Source organism: Olea europaea, chromosome 1, assembly GCF_002742605.1.
Source record: "Olea europaea var. sylvestris chromosome 1, O_europaea_v1, whole genome shotgun sequence".
NCBI lineage: Eukaryota > Viridiplantae > Streptophyta > Magnoliopsida > Lamiales > Oleaceae > Olea > Olea europaea.
Window position 1 is genome coordinate 34256490 of NC_036237.1, and position 21559 is coordinate 34278048.

At 35.4% G+C, this 21559-nt stretch overlaps 2 protein-coding genes across 4 annotated transcripts; both read right to left on the minus strand.

The window, feature by feature from the left end:
* Positions 1-1026: 1026 nt before the first annotated feature.
* LOC111402346 (probable tRNA N6-adenosine threonylcarbamoyltransferase, mitochondrial) lies at positions 1027-10130 on the minus strand. Of its 2 annotated transcripts, none has more exons than XM_023030588.1 (13): positions 9831-10130; positions 9327-9371; positions 6757-6831; positions 5986-6082; positions 5622-5712; positions 5089-5138; positions 4421-4585; positions 4198-4240; positions 3188-3263; positions 2974-3057; positions 2769-2883; positions 2114-2202; positions 1027-1524 (listed from the first exon to the last, which is right to left on the minus strand). In XM_023030588.1, exons 1-13 carry the CDS (start codon positions 10095-10097, stop codon positions 1390-1392), a joined length of 1332 nt encoding a protein of 443 aa, XP_022886356.1. In that variant the 5' UTR covers positions 10098-10130; the 3' UTR covers positions 1027-1389. The 2 variants fall into 2 exon arrangements, with proteins under 2 accessions (XP_022886356.1, XP_022886346.1); XM_023030578.1 differs by having other exon boundaries at positions 4198-4283; positions 4395-4585.
* Positions 10131-10708: 578 nt separating this feature from the next.
* LOC111402361 (arginase 1, mitochondrial) lies at positions 10709-20662 on the minus strand. Of its 2 annotated transcripts, XM_023030598.1 has the most exons (8): positions 20428-20662; positions 20196-20293; positions 18806-18974; positions 17408-17567; positions 16081-16214; positions 15723-15932; positions 15250-15360; positions 10709-11224 (listed from the first exon to the last, which is right to left on the minus strand). In XM_023030598.1, exons 3-8 carry the CDS (start codon positions 18944-18946, stop codon positions 10964-10966), a joined length of 1017 nt encoding a protein of 338 aa, XP_022886366.1. In that variant the 5' UTR covers positions 18947-18974; positions 20196-20293; positions 20428-20662; the 3' UTR covers positions 10709-10963. The 2 variants fall into 2 exon arrangements, with proteins under 2 accessions (XP_022886366.1, XP_022886373.1); XM_023030605.1 differs by lacking the exon at positions 20196-20293.
* Positions 20663-21559: the final 897 nt, after the last annotated feature.

Sequence of the window (21559 nt, forward strand, 5' to 3'; positions counted from 1 at the left end):
AGAAAATAAAACCCCCCCCCCCCCCCCACAAAAAAAAAAAACAAAAATCTCGAGTTGATGATGCATGAATTAAGCTGAATTTAATGTCCCACAGAACAGACAAAATAGCATTTTGTTTCGTTATTGGCTGCTGAATAGCGTATTCTATTGAGCTATTGAAAATCTGGGGGTCACCATTCGTGGTATCAATATCCAATTTATCTCATGTTTAAATACCAGAAAAAAATAAATTAAATAATTTTAATTACAATTCGTGAAATTCCTTCAAATAATTTCATTGTCGAGCCGAATCAAGTCTAATCGAGCAGTATTAGACATTGGAATTTTCTTCTAACACCGTGGGTTGTTATTGATTCTGTACAAGACTACGAAAAGTGACTGAGAAAGCAAAGGATTCGGGCTCAAAAAGTGACATCAGGTAGGAAAATATTATTCAAGTTTAAGGACGGCAAGAACAGTGCTGGCAGACTCAAGTGGATTGGGCCAGACTCTTGTGAGCCTTGCCCAGCAGATAGAAGAGTAAAATGCTACATGTATAGAAAAAACACCAGGAAAATTGCAGAATGTCAAGTGGCATATTTCCAATAGACTTTGTACAAAAAACAGATTTGAAACAATCAATCAAAATCTGCCTTGTCAGCACTTGACAATTTCCCGAGCATTGTCCCAAGTACAAACAGCTTTAGGCCCTATTTGTGAGCGATTACTTTCTTGTTATGTATTATGAAATAATAAATTGATAGAAAATATATAATCATAAAAGAAGTTTTTTTTTTTATTTGCATGTAATATTATTATAATTAAGAATGTGTGATTGGAAATAAGTGCTATAAGAAAGATAATAGAAAAGAATGAAAGAAAATTGGGCTCAAACAGGGGCTTAGTCTATGAGCAATTCTGCAAGTACAGAATTGCATTTTACAGAATACCAACAAATAAGATAGGAGGGTTGGATATTTTTGGCATTTTTTATCACATAGGACTCGCACAATATGAGATTCTGGTGCAATTCTACAGAACGGTCTCTGTACAAATTGAATAATTGTTAGTCTATGCACATTTAACATTGTCATTCCAGCAAAGAAATTATTCAAATTGTACAAATATGCCACAGTTCCCTCCTTATTCAGCAAGATTTTAAAAACCCAGAAAGTATCACAAAGCTGTCAAGTTTTATACCGTAAAAAAATGTTAAATCATACATCACACCACACCCCGACATTTTATACTGAGGATTGGGCGACCCATTCTGAAGCAAATCCATCTGCAGACTTCCAAAAACGACACCACCAATGTAGAATAAGTTAAAAGAGAGGGGATCTTGATCCTTCCTATGGCCTCGTATGTTCATCACAGATTCACAGGAAAGCCTCATCTATCAAGAATAGGCTACGACTGCTGCTGCATTGATGCTTGAATGAGAGAGGTAAGAGACGGATGAATTCTTGCCCTTCTTATTGAGCGGGCTTCACTTCTTCCTTCAGTGTATTCCTCGCCCAGTGGCCATCTTGGCCTCAAATCAAGCTGATTCATCAAAAAACTGAGTCAATACCATATATTTCAGATATATAAAATCACAGAGTATCAAACAATGGTAAAGAAAGACGACACAATGGTAAAGAAAGACGACATCCATGGTAAAGTATGCATCTTTGAAGCGAGTGGTTAGACCACACATTTGTTCTTGTTTAAGACAAAAATATCCTTATCCAGAGAAAGAAAGAGAGAAGGGAATGGAAGACAGAGAGAGAGAAATAGAGATGGAGCCAGCAAGAAGAGAGGAGAATTTGGGAGGAAAATTTCAAAATATCAATTCAAAATAGTCTATTAAATTGAAGTCTTATTTTCCCCTTTTATAGTCATTCATCGCTACTTAGAATAAACTCCTAGTTAATCAGAACTAATCAAACCTCGTCTGAATCAAAACTCTATTTTTCGCAACATTTCTCCTAACGTATATCTGGCCTTGCTTAATATCCAGGAAGAAAAAAGCTGGCCTTTTTGAGCTTTGGCTTTTATGCAAGGCCAAACACGATCTTAGTTCTGTCATTTCTTTAGCAAACCAACAACAATAGCACATGATTAGACTTTAGAGAGAGAGAGAGAGAGAGACCACTGCATCTTCGGGTTCATTGGTGGGTGGTGGAGGATCAAATCTTCCCATGCGGAAATGCTCAATGCCAGTCCAAGCAACCATTACGCCTACCATAAAACAGCAAAGACAAATATTTCAAATAAGATTATTAACATCTTATTTTTAAGAAAATATTTCAGTAGTCCCAAATGTATGTATACATTTTCCAACCAAGTTCCCAAAGAAAAGATTAGAATGACTCTTCCCTACTGCTTTGTGCCACATAAAGGTGTCCAAACTGAGCCTAAGTCATTATCAACAACAGCAAGACTATAATCCGCAATAATATGAAGAACCGGAGTTCAATTACAGAAACCGTTAAAAGTATGATGCAGAAGATTAGTTCCAATTCAAATTTCATGTCAATAAGCTGAAGCCAAGCAACCAATTACAGTAAAATGCTGAAATTTTCATTTGTTAAAGAGAGCTTTTGCTGGAACCAAGTATCCAACTCATCTCCTTTGTGCAGTTGATTGTCCCATTTTAAGGTTTTGAATTTTGTAAATCACTTTTGACCTCAAAGAAAATCGTATATCACACCAATACCATTGACTTTTAGCCATGACTCACAAGGGACTCGTTTCTGCCACTTCATTGCATACAACATGACAAACATGAAAAAGAACCATCTCACCATTGTCAGTACAAAGTTTGGGGGGAGGGCAAACGAGTTGCAGGCAATTTTTTTCCACAATTTGATTAAGACGAGCCCTGACATACTGGTTAGATGCAACACCTCCAGAGACAACCTGACAAAGATAAAATTTGGTTTTATGCAACACCATATCCATGGAGGACTTTAAACAATAACAATCCACAAAAGAATGCATTTCACATACCAAATGTTTTATTGAAGGTTCAATCTTTGACGCCCACTCAATTGCCCGTTCACACTTTTCCTCTAAATGCAATACTGCAACTCGCTGCAATACGCATTTTTTTAGATGAACAAATTAAAAATTGAGGAAAATGGAATGAATTAAGTGGTTTACAGTCACTCTACCCACAAGGCATATGCTTATCAAGAAGAACCAAATAACCATAACTAATTACCTGGAAAGAGGCAGCAATATTAGCCCTTTCCTTTCTGTCTTCACTAGAAGCTGAAGAAACTGGGATTTCAGGATTGCTGCACACATATATAGGTATGTCAACTGGTAGGGAGGTAGTCGACCCTTACACTTAGCGTGCTATATTTCTAAAATGAGAGATTGCTTCATTGTAACTGCAAGGAAAATGCTGCAGTTACTGAAATCAGAATGCCATGAAAGGTAAAAAAACATGTGATGGTGGGTCCAACATGCTTTGTGCCTTTCAGCACAGACCGATTTCTGTATGAACAATATAGTGCTATGCGTAATACCACATTAGGCACCATCAACTGTGCAATTAGCCAATTCGAAACAGGTATATATTGAGAAAACATAATCAACTAGGCAGTGATAAAACAAAATATAGAATAAATTTGATTATCATCCAATATATATTTAAAAAATACGTGAGCGAAAACTCCTTACATCTAACATAATGATGGAAAATGTAATGCCATCAGCTTTCATCCTGTCAAAGAAAGTTAGAAGCAATAGACTTGGAGCAGATAATACAATGCTGGAGCATGGTATTACTTGATGCTTGGGAAATTTAAATGTCATAGCTTTCTCGAGCTGGAGGACAGCTATCAACCAATAATTTCCCTTTTCCCATTTGCACGGGGAAACCAATCCAGAGCACAATCATCCACAAATCAGATAAGAGTTTTGATCTCATTTTACCGACGACACTATTGACATGAAAATCATAAACAAATACATCTCTTCTCTGTCACTAAAACCAATCACCTACCACTAAGCATAAACAAAATTCACAGTTCATCAATCAATCTACTTCCAATTTCCTTAGAGAAGCAGGACGTTAGCAACACCACAGTAGTACATATAAAAACTAAACGCAGCAAAGATGGTAATGTGCGTATTTTAAAGAGTAAAAAAGGCAGAGTAGCCAGAAAGTTTGAGCAGGACGTAATTGACGGAGGTAACTATTGATTTCGTGAACGAGACACTTACATACTTCCAGATTCAACTGCCAACCTCACTTGAGTCTTCAGGCCTGCGTATGAAAAGTTGCAGTCTTTATGTTGCTTCATGGGGACCTATGGAACCATTTAAGTCAAGCTTGTAGTCCATGTCAATATTGAATTCATAAACCGGCCATTCAAACAAGAAAATGAGAAACATCACATGGATGTTAAGGAGTAGCCTGCCTTAAATTTGATGGAGTTGGCATCACCTTCTCGAGCTAGATCCTCTACAGCTGGGCCCCCACTCTTCCTCAAATCAAGACCAAGCCACTTTGCTGTCTTGTCATATGCCTCGCCAATTGCATCATCTATTGTGGTCCCAAGTTGTACATAATTGCCAAGATCGCGTGCAAGAATCAGAAGATTGTGGCCTCCTAGAAACACAAGTGGAAAACAAATCAAATAAGCTTCATGAACGGATATGAGTTATTGAAAAGCCAAGTCTTTCTAAAGGACAAAATCCTGTAAGGCTTCTCTTTCCAGAGAACTTTAAGGTTGAGAAATTAACTGTAACGACCAAAGTTTCCTCTGGTCTTGTAACTATCTTTGTCATAAAAAAACTAGACATCGTGATTCTTTCTATACATAAAACTGCGAAGAGCCGCTCATAAGTTAACAAAATTTTATTGCAGTCTTCAAAGTTCAAACTATCCTCGTCCTCAGCAGACCAGGTACTGGGATTCTTTCTACACATAAAACTGCAAGTATTTTAGCCTCTCATAAGCCTCCAATTACAGTGTCCCGGTCATTGTGCAGGCTCATGGTGACAATCATAATCACTCACTGAAACTCTTTATATATCCCCAACATTAAATGATGCAAATAACATAATTTGACAACAAATAAAATGACATAATTTTGGCAGTAATGGTCATACCTGAAATAAGCAAAACCAAAAACGGAAACTGCAACTCTCCCTGCACTAACCTAAAGGAAAGCAATGCATCATGCCAAGGTAGGAAAGCAACGTTTCAAAAGCCCATGTATATATGAAAACCAGCAAGTTTTTCTTTTCTCGGTTTTCTTTTATTTAACAATAAGTAGAGATGTTTAGGAATTCACACTACACTATCAATGGTCTTCCTTGGATGGTTCTGTACTTAACAGAACATCAAGTTCCATATATTCAAAAGTAAAGGATTAAAGATTGTTATTACACCTGTAGTTGACCCACCTCCATCGTCACTTTTTTCAATCTAACATTCTCAAACATGGATTACGTGTAGCTGGTTTGTATTAATACCTATTGATTACGTTTACACCCTGGACAATACCACCTAAGTTAATGCACCTTGTTTAAGACAACCAAAATTACACCAGTGAGTAATAAATCACATTAGCTGACCAATCATATTATTCATATCGTTTCAGTTCATAATTACAAAAATTTCACGAAATTCACATAATTACCTGGCCACTAAAGCATGGGCTTCCATGTGATGGACACCAACAATGGGTAAAGCATAAGTACCGGCAAGCTTCCGAGCCTTTTGCACACCAACTGCATGCACTCAAGAATACAGTGATGCCATAAAGGACCATGTTTCAGAACTTTAATTCGAAGCAAAAGGTAAAAATAACCCGAAAATATAATGATATGATTGCATTTCTAACTGTGTACTCAACTAATTGTGGAGCAATCGTTTACCATAGCTACATTGAGCCACAGAAGAAAGGAATAAGAACAGGGTCAAAAAGTGGGGAAAAGGAAAACAGAAAAGAAAGATAGAAAAGGAAGATAAAAGGAGAAGAGAATAATCCAATGACAAATTACCACGTAAACAAAGGCTTAAGCCAGGACCAATAGTGACAGCAACTGCGGAAAGATCACTTTCAGATAGGTTAGCTTTATCAAGAGCTTCTTGCACTACCTGTAATCAGAAAGCACAGTAAGATCACAGACAGAACCAAAATACCAGTACTAAAACTGTGTTTATGAAATGTGCATCATGCAAAAGCATAAAAGTCAACGATCAACTGGCATCCATGAGTGAATCATGTTATTATATACACACCTAAAGAAAGAAGCGGATGATCACAGAATTGAAGTGTGATGCATTAGCATAGAATTCACTGCGGGATTGAGGGATAATTGTAAGTTGAGATACTTACAGAAACGAAATTAGAAAACCAGAATCAGCGAAGGACTTAAAAATGCCGACCACAAAACGAGGAATGCATTCATGATTCACAATAGTGTTTAGGATGCAAGTTTTACATGAATTGACGAGCATGGAAATAGAACTGCATAGTGGGCCAAGCATGTGCTATGAACAAAGCAGAATATCAGCAAAGAATTTATGTACATATTATAATTAAGAAAGAAGAAAAGGGAGCGGAGATCTGCCGAAACAGATTTTACAACTTGATTATTCACGTGGATATAGGACGACTAACTTTTATTAAGAAAAATTAATAGAAATAATTCTATCATTAAATGCATTGCTGGATGAAGACTAGATATGGTCAAAAGTTTTGTGAATGGTACAAGTAGTTAACGAGTAACACAATATGTGGAAGATAAGTACTTACTCCTAGGAAATACCTGATCAATCACTTTTGAATGAGCTTCTTCAGCCATTTTTGGAGCAACTCCTCCATATTGGACCAGAAGATCGGCCTGGTGAAGTTTAAAAGAAATAAATTACAACTATCTACCTATTGTAAATGGCGGTTCCCGCGTAGATTGCAAAAGCACAATTGTTTCTAGGATGTTTCATGAACAGAAGATAATCTAAACACTTTGGCATTGCCATATCAAAATATATGAAACCTAAAATGATTCAGAAAGTACAAATTAATTTTGCTATGATAAATGCAAAAACTAGAAATATATAATGTCCAAGACAACTCAGCAAGGGTATCAAAGGTCAAATTCTGCGTGTAATCAGGTTGCTGAAAAGAAGCTAAATTATTAAGATCAGAGATTATTATTAATCATTTAAATTCAGAGCAACTCACGGTCCACTCTCCATTCCTGCGACTAAAATGTGCTTCTTTCCAAAATGTCTTGGCAGAACCAACTAACATATTGTTAGTATGCAATCATGATTGTAACAATCACTCTTTCATCTTCTTCTAAAATACCCAAAGTTCATTTATTTGCCTATATTACAATCTAATCCATTCATCACAAGTTTAGTTTCACTTGAGCCTCAACTTCTAATACTCACAGCCCGTTTGGGATACTCAATTTGGGGGTTTTGTAGAATATACTTGCAGGTAGTAAAGAAACTTGGAGATGGTATTATCCAAGAAGTATTTACTCTGTCATACAGCATATGCCCCATAGATTTCCATCCTATACAAATGGAAAAGGAATAATGAATTTAATTGCCTCTTTCTCAATATTTACAACATTTTCAACCATTTCTTACTTCTTCGTTGTTCAGACTCCAGGAAGGAGAGGAGATGCCACTAATGATGTCTAAGAAGGTAATGGTGATAAAAACCGGTAATCAAGACTGCGATAAGATCCCAATCAAGTAAAGAAATGTAATATTTAGGCCACATAATCTGACTTGGTTAAGTGATATACCCAATCATTCAGTTTTGAGGATAATATTTCAGATGTTTGAGCAGTATAAATAACATCACATTTTAAAATCTGTTTAATATCAATAAGAGCACTTGATCATGAAGAACAGCAATTAAATATATTAAAAAAAGAATGCTCAAACAAAAATCACAATCGTTAAGTAATTAAGTAAAAATCATAAGAAAAGCTGAAAAGGGTTTAAAAAAAAAAAAAAAAAAAAAGGGATCACTTTTGAGTGAGCTTCTTCAGCCATTTTTGGAGCAACTCCTCCATATTGGACCAGAAGATCGGCCTGGTGAAGTTTAAAAGAAATAAATTACAACTATCTACCTATTGTAAATGGCGGTTCCCGCGTAGATTGCAAAAGCACAATTGTTTCTAGGATGTTTCATGAACAGAAGATAATCTAAACACTTTGGCATTGCCATATCAAAATATATGAAACCTAAAATGATTCAGAAAGTACAAATTAATTTTGCTATGATAAATGCAAAAACTAGAAATATATAATGTCCAAGACAACTCAGCAAGGGTATCAAAGGTCAAATTCTGCGTGTAATCAGGTTGCTGAAAAGAAGCTAAATTATTAAGATCAGAGATTATTATTAATCATTTAAATTCAGAGCAACTCACGGTCCACTCTCCATTCCTGCGACTAAAATGTGCTTCTTTCCAAAATGTCTTGGCAGAACCAACTAACATATTGTTAGTATGCAATCATGATTGTAACAATCACTCTTTCATCTTCTTCTAAAATACCCAAAGTTCATTTATTTGCCTATATTACAATCTAATCCATTCATCACAAGTTTAGTTTCACTTGAGCCTCAACTTCTAATACTCACAGCCCGTTTGGGATACTCAATTTGGGGGTTTTGTAGAATATACTTGCAGGTAGTAAAGAAACTTGGAGATGGTATTATCCAAGAAGTATTTACTCTGTCATACAGCATATGCCCCATAGATTTCCATCCTATACAAATGGAAAAGGAATAATGAATTTAATTGCCTCTTTCTCAATATTTACAACATTTTCAACCATTTCTTACTTCTTCTTTGTTCAGACTCCAGGAAGGAGAGGAGATGCCACTAATGATGTCTAAGAAGGTAATGGTGATAAAAACCGGTAATCAAGACTGCGATAAGATCCCAATCAAGTAAAGAAATGTAATATTTAGGCCACATAATCTGACTTGGTTAAGTGATATACCCAATCATTCAGTTTTGAGGATAATATTTCAGATGTTTGAGCAGTATAAATAACATCACATTTTAAAATCTGTTTAATATCAATAAGAGCACTTGATCATGAAGAACAGCAATTAAATATATTAAAAAAGAATAAAAATCACAATCGTTAAGTAATTAAAGTAAAAATCATAAGAAAAGCTGAAAAGGGTAAAAAAAAAAAAAAAAATAGGGGTAAAAAATTTGATAAATTGGATATGTAAAAGGTAGAAATGAAATACCACTCCAACAACGTCTTAAATTTCCAATTCTTCTATCCAAAGAGCATCCTCCCTCCCCAACACACACATACAGCAAAACAAGCGCAATCATTACATAGTATACAATACCTGAGAAGAAACAACTTGACTAAGAATTTCACCATTGCTTCGGACCTATATATCGAACACAAATGCAGTCAAAAGAACAAAATTTTAATCATGAATGAAACAAAAATAACCAGGACCCACAAAAGAACAATACAGTAAAAGAAAAACCCACCAACCTGTAAATAAGCATGCCAAACATAAAACTTACTACGGCAAACAGAAGTGTCTCGCAGCTAGTTTCAATGCCCAGAACAAAACTAGATAAACATGGGAGCCTAACAGGCTCTTTATTTGGGTACTGGCGGGAGAAGAAAATGGGCAGAAAAAGAATTGGGTGAAGTATTGAGAAAAATGGCATATAGATTTGCTTAATTCATGGCGAACTTACATTTTTCTGACCGTTCTGGTAAATCAAAAATAGTTGCATTTGAAAGAATCAAACTTTAATCATTAATATCACAAAGTAAAATAAAAAAGTACACTTGGTACAAGTAAATCCACATCCCAAAAAAATACGAGACTTACTACGGCTGCAGCGGTGTCATCGCAACTAGTTTCAATACCCAGAACAACAAGATCATCATCTGAGCCTACTGTGCTTCTCATTTGAGCAGAAGAAAAATGGGCAGAAAGAGAACTGGGCGAAGAGTTGATAAAAGGCCGTATGCGCTTGCTTAATTTCTGCTTAAATCGGAAATTTTTGAGAGTTGTGATTGCAGAGTGGAGCGAGGGTTTGTGAAGATGGGTTAGGCGGGAAATTGTGGAGGAAAGCGTGGGAGCTAAAGACGCCATTGAGATAGAATTTCTGTAACCCCCGCGGCTTTACGAGCTTCTTTACCTGAGGGTGTAAATGCAATATTTTTAAAAACCTGGGGCAATTATGACCTTGTCAAACAAACTTGGGTCAGAGTATTGGAGTCAACCAAATATTTTTAATTTTTTATATTTAAAATTGTTTATGTAGTTTAACCCTTCGTTGGTAGTTTGGTTTAGATAGAAACTTCGATTAAAATTAAAATTTTAACTACACATTTTATTAACTTCACAATTTTTAAACAAGGACTTAATATTTTTGAAATACTTTCTTCCGAGCCATTTTGATTATACGAGAAGTGAGAACGAAATATTATTCCAAAACATGAAATGGTAAAATATATTTTCTCATGAGCTTGTACTTTCTACAACTAAAGAATTTGATCCAATTTCCTCGTGTGTTTCGGTATATAGAACAACTTTACAACAAAATCTATGTTGAATTTGGTATTTGTTTGGTAGAGATTTTGATAATTGATTTTTTGATTATTAGAGATAAAATAAGTCCTACTCGTGAGAGAAGAATTAAAAAAAAAAAAGACTGGAATAATGAAATAATGATCAAAAAATTGATTTTAATTATCTTAAAATCTAAATCAAATAAGCTCTTGATATGATAATTGACAAATTTTATTACATGTCTCTCTAACTTTTATCCGTTCAATTTTACGGAGTCTTGTACATGAACCGATGAATCCAACCCAGACTTCACTACTTCCGAGCTTCAATTTTGCAACAAAAGAGAAAAAGAAATACATGTTTTTTGCTCCACAAGTACAAGCAAATCCACCTTCTCGTGTGGTAGATAGTAGCTTGAAGTTCGTACTTGTGCTGATTCTTTCTGGTTATTTTGATATCTTTGCTGTCAATTCTCTTACGAGCTTGGCAGCAACCATGGCTGTCATTCCATCAACAGTATCGCGCTGCGGGTTGAATTCAACAACATCTGCAGCTACAACATCACCTTTAAGGTTGTGAAGTATGTTGCAAACGTCGCGAAAAGAGAGACCTCCTGGCTCAATGTGAGAAACGCCGGGGGCAAATGCCGGATCCAGACAGTCCACATCTACTGAAATGTACACACCCTTTACGCCTTCACCAAGTTTCTGCCAACAAAAAGGTAGAAATGAAAGATAGGACATCGACATTCCAAGGAAAAAGCTAGTAAAACATGGTCCTCTTCCATTGTTATCGTCCTTTATCATCTCCAATAACAAACTAGTTTAACATACTTCAATTTGAAATGCATGAAATACGAGCGACAGGCCTACTAACCATCAAAAATATTTTAGTTAACAAAATTTTACCAGAACCATTGCTCGTTTCTTCCACAAAATCCTATATAAAAGTGGGACCTGCACTATTAACAAGCTGTGCGAAAAACCGCTTCCTTTTTCTGGTTCCAAAACAACTTGGGCGACATAGGCGGCCACTGGGATGGAAAAAAGTAACAAACACGAGATGCAACACGAGTCTAATCTTCAAAGGCAATAGGATATATGGACCAACTACATGTCACCGAAGCTAAATAAAATCCTCTAAAACTGTCCAACTTTTCTATTCTTGTGGAACAATCTTTGCAAATCAATTACCTATTAGCGAACCCAATCAGTATTTAAAATGTTAATCATTTCAGGTTGTGGTGCTAAGTTCAAAAAAAAAAAAACGATAATCTAATAACAAAACAAGATCGTGGTGAAAGAAATGAAAACAACAATGACTAAGAAATGATATTCATAGGCAGGAGAAAGATAGTCACCAGATTCTCCAACAACTGGCGATCCCTTGAAAATGTGCGCATTTCATATTGCTCCACACCAAACTTTTTCCCTTGTTCACGGCCTTCCTTTGTAATTGATCTGATTCCAACCTGCAGCGGTACAGCAATTTGTTTTTACTAATTTCCCTTCTCCTAGAAAGCAGAAATTTTCCAATTTTCAACTTTTAAAATGAAAAGGAGTTCCAGACTACATCATATGATCTTTGGAGGCTTTGCATTGCCATATCAAAATATATGAAACCTAAAATGATTCAGAAAGTACAAATTAATTTTGCTATGATAAATGCAAAAACTAGAAATATATAATGTCCAAGACAACTCAGCAAGGGTATCAAAGGTCAAATTCTGCGTGTAATCAGGTTGCTGAAAAGAAGCTAAATTATTAAGATCAGAGATTATTATTAATCATTTAAATTCAGAGCAACTCACGGTCCACTCTCCATTCCTGCGACTAAAATGTGCTTCTTTCCAAAATGTCTTGGCAGAACCAACTAACATATTGTTAGTATGCAATCATGATTGTAACAATCACTCTTTCATCTTCTTCTAAAATACCCAAAGTTCATTTATTTGCCTATATTACAATCTAATCCATTCATCACAAGTTTAGTTTCACTTGAGCCTCAACTTCTAATACTCACAGCCCGTTTGGGATACTCAATTTGGGGGTTTTGTAGAATATACTTGCAGGTAGTAAAGAAACTTGGAGATGGTATTATCCAAGAAGTATTTACTCTGTCATACAGCATATGCCCCATAGATTTCCATCCTATACAAATGGAAAAGGAATAATGAATTTAATTGCCTCTTTCTCAATATTTACAACATTTTCAACCATTTCTTACTTCTTCGTTGTTCAGACTCCAGGAAGGAGAGGAGATGCCACTAATGATGTCTAAGAAGGTAATGGTGATAAAAACCGGTAATCAAGACTGCGATAAGATTCCAATCAAGTAAAGAAATGTAATATTTAGGCCACATAATCTGACTTGGTTAAGTGATATACCCAATCATTCAGTTTTGAGGATAATATTTCAGATGTTTGAGCAGTATAAATAACATCACATTTTAAAATCTGTTTAATATCAATAAGAGCACTTGATCATGAAGAACAGCAATTAAATATATTAAAAAAGAATAAAAATCACAATCGTTAAGTAATTAAAGTAAAAATCATAAGAAAAGCTGAAAAGGGTAAAAAAAAAAAAAAAAAATAATAATAAAATTATTTACTTATTTTTTATTATTGTTATTATTATTTATTTAATAATTATAATTTTTTTAAAACTTTTAAACAATTGAATTTAAAAGCCAAAATATTGTTTAACCACTTATTGGACCACAAATATATAGAGAACAATTCCAAAGACTTTGTTGTAAACTTCCGATGTGGGATAATTGAATTACTTTTACCAACAAATAATTCGTTTTTAATTACCAATAGAATATCCGTAGGTGAAAGATTCAAATATTAAAGGGTCATATTAGACACAGAATATTCATTGGTAAAGAGATATTATTATTACCAATGGAATATTCGTTGCTGATCATTGTAGTTAAAAGTGAATTACTTTTATTAACGAATAATCCGTTTCTAATTACCAACGGATTGTTTCCATTGGTAATATTTAGTACGTCGCCTACGGAATATCTGTAGGTGAAAGTTCCAAATGTTAAACGGTTATATTAGGCACGGAATATCCGTTGGTAAAAGAATATCATTGTTACCAACGAAAAATCCGTTGCTGATTATCGTAGTTGAAAGTGAATTATTTTTTACCAATGAATAATCCATTTCTAATTACCAACGGATGCAATTCGTTGGTAATTTTTCGTAGGTGAAAAGCCCTTTTTTAGTAGTGCCCCATCGTCATCGTCATCGTCATCATTACCGTGTTGCCATTCCGCTATGAGATTTCAAAGAGGAAATTACAGCCCATCATACCTCAAAGATTTGTGTTCTAAAATCAGGTAAAAAGTTTCACATTTCATAAATAAGATATTTCATATTTAAAAAGTAAAAATTAAATATACAGTTTTCATCCCAAAATATCCTATCCTTTCTCTCTCTAAATAATTTCCACCTAATCTCAAACACAAAAATCTCAAATCTCCCTTTTCTCTAAAAATTACTCACACTGCCCTCATCTCTCTTTCATATCTCCCGTGCCGATCAACCGCTTCCATAATCTTCAACGTCAATCAACAGCTTCCATTATCTTCAGCGATTATCCATTCATTCACTAGTGATTGTGTGCACGAGTGTAGTAGCGAGGCGTCGCTCGCAATAGCATCAGCACCGGTACAACAACGTTTGCTACGTGTAGCATCAATCGTAACGGTGCAATGCGATCTATTTGTTTGATATGGTGTTGATGGCAGACGGTTGTAGTGTTACAATGGTAGTGGTGATGGAGTCAAGTGTTTTTTTTTCCAGCTATTGTTGTGGTTGTGGTATGATGGTGATGATGGATTTGTGGAGAAGAAGGTGGTGGTGATTGTTGGTACTTGCAGTGATGGCGATAAGGACCTTTTTTTTTAATAGATCTATTGTGCGATGGTCAGTAATGATGGTGGTGGTAGTTGTGCAAGTGCTTTATAGTGGTGATGGCGGCGCAGTGTTTGGATGTACTGGTATTGTTACAGGTGGTGTTGGTGGTCGACAGTGGCATTGGTTTGATTTTGGTATGTTGTAGTGGCAATGGTTCGTTGGTGGTGGTGATATGATAGTTTTGTTGGTGTTTACTGCCATTGTCATTTTATGAGGTATGGTAATCGTAATGGTGATAGTGATGATCTCCAATAACAAACTAGTTTAACATACTTCAATTTGAAATGCATGAAATACGAGCGACAGGCCTACTAACCATCAAAAATATTTTAGTTAACAAAATTTTACCAGAACCATTGCTCGTTTCTTCCACAAAATCCTATATAAAAGTGGGACCTGCACTATTAACAAGCTGTGCGAAAAACCGCTTCCTTTTTCTGGTTCCAAAACAACTTGGGCGACATAGGCGGCCACTGGGATGGAAAAAAGTAACAAACACGAGATGCAACACGAGTCTAATCTTCAAAGGCAATAGGATATATGGACCAACTACATGTCACCGAAGCTAAATAAAATCCTCTAAAACTGTCCAACTTTTCTATTCTTGTGGAACAATCTTTGCAAATCAATTACCTATTAGCGAACCCAATCAGTATTTAAAATGTTAATCATTTCAGGTTGTGGTGCTAAGTTCAAAAAAAAAAAAACGATAATCTAATAACAAAACAAGATCGTGGTGAAAGAAATGAAAACAACAATGACTAAGAAATGATATTCATAGGCAGGAGAAAGATAGTCACCAGATTCTCCAACAACTGGCGATCCCTTGAAAATGTGCGCATTTCATATTGCTCCACACCAAACTTTTTCCCTTGTTCACGGCCTTCCTTTGTAATTGATCTGATTCCAACCTGCAGCGGTACAGCAATTTGTTTTTACTAATTTCCCTTCTCCTAGAAAGCAGAAATTTTCCAATTTTCAACTTTTAAAATGAAAAGGAGTTCCAGACTACATCATATGATCTTTGGAGGCTTTGCATTAATGGACAATAAAGCTGGAGGTCTAAAGTATGAATAGGCAAACACAATTGATCTGAAATTTCAACTGCTATATTTCTAATTTCGGTACAACTTTTATTAGTAAGACGTGTATTACCCAAGAAACCTGTTAAAAGAAACCATAAACTTGGTCTGCATAAATTCAAAACTTGGTTTTGATGTAGATATAAAATATAACACAATATATATGACAGTGATTCACAAATTCAGATTACCTGCAAAAGTCTCCGAGCATAACCACCCTCCATAATTCTTGCAAAAGAAGATGCATGAGAATATATGTTTCCCTCAAAAGCATGATATATATCAGGATGAGCATCCAGGTGAAGAATATCGACAGGTCCCCCAAGCTTCTCAGATACAGCTCTCACCACTGGAAATGAAATGGAGTGGTCACCCCCTAACACTAAAGGGCGTAATGGATCCTGAAGATTGATTAAATAAATATTAATAGTGTTTAAGATAATGTACAGATTCTAGAAATAAAATGTAAAAACTAAAGCCAAGGCTATTGGCTTTCAATGGAAGAGAAGGTTCTTTATCATGTAGAAACCTTTGGAAAGGAAAGCTTACTTCTTCCATGACTAGCTTCACAGATTCAGTTATGATGTTCATCAATCTATCATCATCTACACCACAATCTCGTAACTCCTGGACTGGCACATCACCAACATCAGTCAAGACTCGTGGATCATTTAGCTCCTTACCTGCACACCCCAGGATCTTTTTACAAAAGAGAATTTATATTGACAAATATATTTAAAATTGGAAAATGGAAACTGAAATATTTAAGCTAGTGAATATTTTTGAATACATTGATGATGCACATTTCACACAGTGACAAATATCAAAACACTGGGAACACTTTTGGAGTTTGTTGATAAATTTTAGAACACGGAGTTTCACAACTGAGCAGTAATGCGGCCAAACCCGTTTGCAGGAGAAATATTGTCACGTTCCTACATAGATGGGCAATCAGGCATGACAAAAAGCAGACCACTGGGAATATTGTCAAGTTCGTTACAGGTTTCAAAAGCTCTTTATGGATGAAATCTCGTGCTGAAAAAGTTTGACGTGTGTTACATACAATTTTAAATGCAGCAAACAAATTTGAAATTTCTGTCCAGCCACCCAAGAGCACCAATAGCACCAACTCATTTTTTTAGCTAATAGATAAAATCGAGATAACTCGTTTCCTGAAAGTTAGTCCTAATTTCACAAATGTCGGCCACGAGAAGAAATATGATAAGAAAATACATGTGATTTTTTGAGAAAAAAGATGACGGCAGCATGGCATTTGAATCTAGCAGAATATTAATACTTGGAAAAATATAAAAAATTGATATTATCTAAGAAACAAGAAGACTTCATTCATAGAGCCAAAATTTATGTTCAGAAACAAATCGACCAAATGCAACGGCAAGGCTATAACAAAATTGGAAAAGATTTATGCCCAAGTTCCATACAAGCTTGAAAGAAAATATAGCTGAATCGAGAACCCTGCATTAAAATACTTAATCAGATATTCTCAGATGGAGTATAAAGCAATAAAAAGTTGTAAGCTAGTTATTAAAAATTGTAATTTCAGCCCTAATGGGTGCTGCATAACCCCACCCCCCAAGTGGGAAAAAGCTCCCCCTCCCTCTCTGCATCTCTCTGTGAGTGAATTATGAAAGAGAAAAAAGAAAACACAACAATATTTTTCCTCTGGTCTTAGAAGTCATTCTTCCTTTAAATTTTAGACATCTATGTCACAGTAAAGTGAGAGATGGGCATGATTTAATCATTTTCCGGTACCGTAACCACCATAGAACAACCAGTCACCTTGTGGAAATATCGTTTTGGGCTATCCAAAAATTTCAAACTGATATAGCTTGTTTAAAATTGTCTGAATATTTACCTTCTTCTGTTGTGGAATTTGTGCTGCCACACCATATAGCCTCTCTTATACGAGGGGGTGCAAAAGCTGGCCCCTGGAGAAATGAAGAGTTATGTCCTAGTGGAACTCCAAGTAAAGATGATGAAGCTACAACACCTCCCACAGCTCGCAAAAGTTCTCCCTTTGAAAGAGAAAAAGTAGTAATATGTAGTATTAAAAATAACTCATATAACAATATGATAATAGTAAAACTAACAGCAATTAAAAAAAAAAAATCAAATTTAAAAAGAAAAATCCCCTTGTGAGATGTACTCCTCAAAAATTTATTATAATTATTATATAATCTCATTTCAGAAAGGGAAGCATGGCAAAATTTCCTGCATGCAACTACATCAATCAGCATCAGGAGGAACTTTTAGGCAAAATACCATCATTTCATGCTATAATAACAGCATTAGCATCTTCAAATATTCATCTAATTATCTCATCTTAACTGATTTGAGAAAAAAAAAAAGAAAAAAAAAAAAGACGTGGTTTACCATGTAAAACTAAGGCATATATGACTCTTATTGAAGATGTAAAAAAAATAAATTCAATGAAGTATTTGTCTAGGTCTTAAATATTGAACTGTTGCAGAACTATGTTTCATTTTCCTCAATCCAGTTATTTATATATTTTGGAATGGGTGGGGGAGACTTGTTGATTGCAAGAAGTGCTTCGCATACCAAGACATAATGCACAGAGTAGGAGCAGAGAAAAAAAAAAGTGTGCAAATCTAGTACAGGCAGTTGGTTAGAACAAACAAAGAAAAAATTGTGTAGATATATGATCATAGACATTGTGATCCACTCAACAAATGAACTTAATTCTCTTTGAAACGAGAAAATTTACAAACTAGAACAAAAAGAAGCCCAACCATGTCTACTCGACTATTCCTAATTGTCTTGCATATATATGTAATTCTCAAATGTGAATATGCATTCATAAGGGCATAAACAATACAGCTTTTAAGGTGTCCAGAAACATAGTATTCCAGTTGTTGCCATTGGCTCCACTCATTTGTCAAGTGAAGCCTTGTGTAAAGCCTCCATTTGGCAAATTTATAAATCGGTCAATCTTCATTTCTAGCTCCACTTTTCAATGGACCCACAAGTATTATCCACTTATCCACCACTTATTTCTTTCTATATATAAATTAAAACATTTTATTTATAAATTAAATCAGTTTATAAATTCTTCCCAATGGAGGCTAAGTTATGATTTCAGAACATCAAGTGATGAAAATTCTGGCACCATAATAAATGGAATCCATAACCGAAATTCAGAGATGTGTAAGAACCAAAATTTCATTTATTCTAATTGGTTAGAGAACCAGACAATGTCAAACATGGGGCAAGATTATAGATAATTAAGTTATACCTTGAGTTTTGCCCTCTCACGAATAAGTGTAAGTGATGCCTCTATAACCCGATTCTGCCCTTTCTCTATCAAGTCTTTCGGAACATTTGCTGCATTCAACCTCTGCAAGTAATGAATTCCCATCTTCCCTATATTCTTCATTCTGGTCAGATTCTGTACTTCAAAATTTCTGTCCAAGTGAAATAACAGAAAATGTAGTAAAGATATTAACATGTTATTCTCAGAATGTAGGTAAAATATGGTAGGAGAGAAACCAAAATTTGGAGGGAATAAGAAAACTAAACTTAGCAGCTTTGAATGTATTCAATTCACATATTTATACAATTACAAAGGAAATTGTTGTGTAACCAACAATACACGTCTCACCTGTCCATATGTGAGAAGAGGGAATAAATCTGTACAGGAAACAATATTTCTAAAGGACAAATGAAATTAATCCTGGAGCTAAATAAACACTGACCAGGAATTAGCCTTAACAACTAACAACTTTCAATTACTTGAAAGATCAATTTCTCTTGCCTAATTTCTTACCACTAAAAAATCCAAACGGGCCCAATGAGAAGAGACCCTCTCTCTCTCCCTCATTTTTATGCTCCTACCTATTATCTGGATATACCAAGAAAGATGTACGGTTTAATGAGGCTACTATGAAATATTTACTCATGAGTGGGACAAGCTCTTTTATTCTGGTTGATGGTTTCTCTTGGCTATATGGTTCATCCGGGGGAGAGATCGAGCTTCAAGAAATTCCTTTCTAGTTTTAGAGTTCTCAACAACAAAACCCCCTCTATTAGAAATTAGGGGATAAGCTTCATAGTCGAGAGGGAAACAGCCCAGATCACCAGCTAAGAGAATTTTATTGATTAAATACAATGAACTTCTAAAAAATGAATTTATATCTATCTATTTAGATAGATATCTATCAGACCATTATCTAACTTTCTTTCTTTCATTTTCGAAGACCTCCAACTTGCAAAGGATAATAACATAACACTTTCCAGGCTCCAATTCATATTTCTGACCAACCTTAATTTTCTCACCAACCATTAGAATTTAGACCTGTAAAAGCTACCTGCAAATTATTCGTGTAAAAACAGCTTGGGCATTAATTTTTACCATTATTCCTAACATAAAGATCAGTTTTTTAAAAATAAAAATAGAGAAATAAATCAAAAATAATTTTCAATTCCAAAATTGATGAAAATTAAATTGAAAGGAAAATGTTGTAGTTTTATCCATTTCTCTATTGTTTCCGGTGGTATTAATGATGTCATAAAGTTAAAATTCCTTTTCAGATTATATTCTATCCAGATTGTTGTAAATTTGAGAGGGGACAACAGTGAAAGAACCAAGAACAATTTGATGCTAACAGAATATACAAGTATCTCACCAAAAGCAACCAACTGACTGCGAATCTAAGCATCCAGGACTGGGATCGCCCTGATTGTTCATCTACCTTTTAGTGAATGTTTGGTAGGTAGCATGGGACTGGAGTAAAGAATATAATGGACGATATTACAATCCAATAATTCCACCAAACTATCAGGTATGGGCAAATCACAAAAGGCAGGTGTGTGTGTGTGTATGCGCGCGTGAAAGAAATTGCAAGAAACAAGACGCACCTAACGGGAGAAGTAGCAAAAGGATGCAGGCAGAATAGGCAACGATTCACTTTGAATTTCTTTCTCTCTCTGTGTGTGCGGCAAAGAAGAACGAGGGTTTTAGTTTGGGGGTTAATGGGGAATTCATGCAGCTTTTTACACTGGTGGTTGCAGAATTGGCAGTGAAAGGGACGCGGCTATTGGAGCATGCGTCAGCACCACTCTGATTAAAGACTACACTTACCGAGATCGACACATCTTATTAATTTTTATTTATCAATATTAATTCGATCTTGCTGCTCCACTGAGAGATAATGTTTGCTATGCCTTAAATTGTAAAGAGGAAATTTCACATTATATCCATTTTCGCCTAATCATTTGTAAAAATGTTCACAATTTTATCAATGATCATTTTTCAATTATGTAGACGACAATACCCATGTTAGCAAATTCTATTTTCCACACAAGAATTCAAAATTTTCCATATCATTATAAATGTCAATCAACATTAAATGCCTAATTCGAGTAGGTGCGGGTCGCGTTGGGTCGGGTTATGGGTCAAAAATGGAAACATGAGAGAACCCGACCCGAATACCTAAAAGGGGAAGGGGGGCGGGGGAGGGCAGGGGAATGAAAAAATAAAAGAAACTCTAAACTAAGTCCTCTCAACTCTCACACTTTCGGTCTCTCAATCTTCACTTCGACCCAACTCACCGACAATGAGCCCGTCCGTTTCTCTCATCGTTTCCCAGTTGCCCTTTGCCGACCACACTCTGGAGTCCAATGCCGTTTGCTGACCACACTCTCAATCTTCACAAAATTTTTCACTCCAAACCAACTCGTCGACAACGAGCCCGTCCGTTTCTTTCTTCGTTTCCCAGTTGTCGTTTGCCGACCACACTTCAGAGTCCAGTGCTATAGAATAAGTTTATTTCCTTATTTTCTCACTTCCCCAAGTCTCTTCTCTTCCTAAATCCTAAGACATGTATAATTACATAAATTGATGTCAAGGTCACTGAGTGTCTCGATTCTATTGGACGAGAAAATACCAACTATTGATACAATTTGAGATAAAAAGCTGTACATGTGAGCTACTGTTGAAAAGGTTGAAGAGGTAAAGTCTTGTATTTATTGCAACGCGTTTAAAGAAATT

Excerpts from the sequence above, each read along its gene's own strand:
- LOC111402346 (XM_023030578.1), bottom strand. The coding sequence starts at position 10,097 with ATGGCGTCTTTAGCTCCCACGCTTTCCTCCACAATTTCCCGCCTAACC. Across the intron at positions 6,083-6,756 it reads ATTCAAAAGTGATTGATCAG|GTAGTGCAAGAAGCTCTTGA; the intron begins GTATTTCCTAGG and ends TTCTGATTACAG. Across the intron at positions 5,713-5,985 it reads CTTAAGCCTTTGTTTACGTG|TTGGTGTGCAAAAGGCTCGG; the intron begins GTAATTTGTCAT and ends GAGTGCATGCAG.
- LOC111402361 (XM_023030605.1), bottom strand. The coding sequence starts at position 18,946 with ATGAAGAATATAGGGAAGATGGGAATTCATTACTTGCAGAGGTTGAAT. Across the intron at positions 17,568-18,805 it reads GTGAGAGGGCAAAACTCAAG|GGAGAACTTTTGCGAGCTGT; the intron begins GTATAACTTAAT and ends TCTCTTTCAAAG. Across the intron at positions 15,933-16,080 it reads TGAAGCTAGTCATGGAAGAA|GATCCATTACGCCCTTTAGT; the intron begins GTAAGCTTTCCT and ends ATCAATCTTCAG.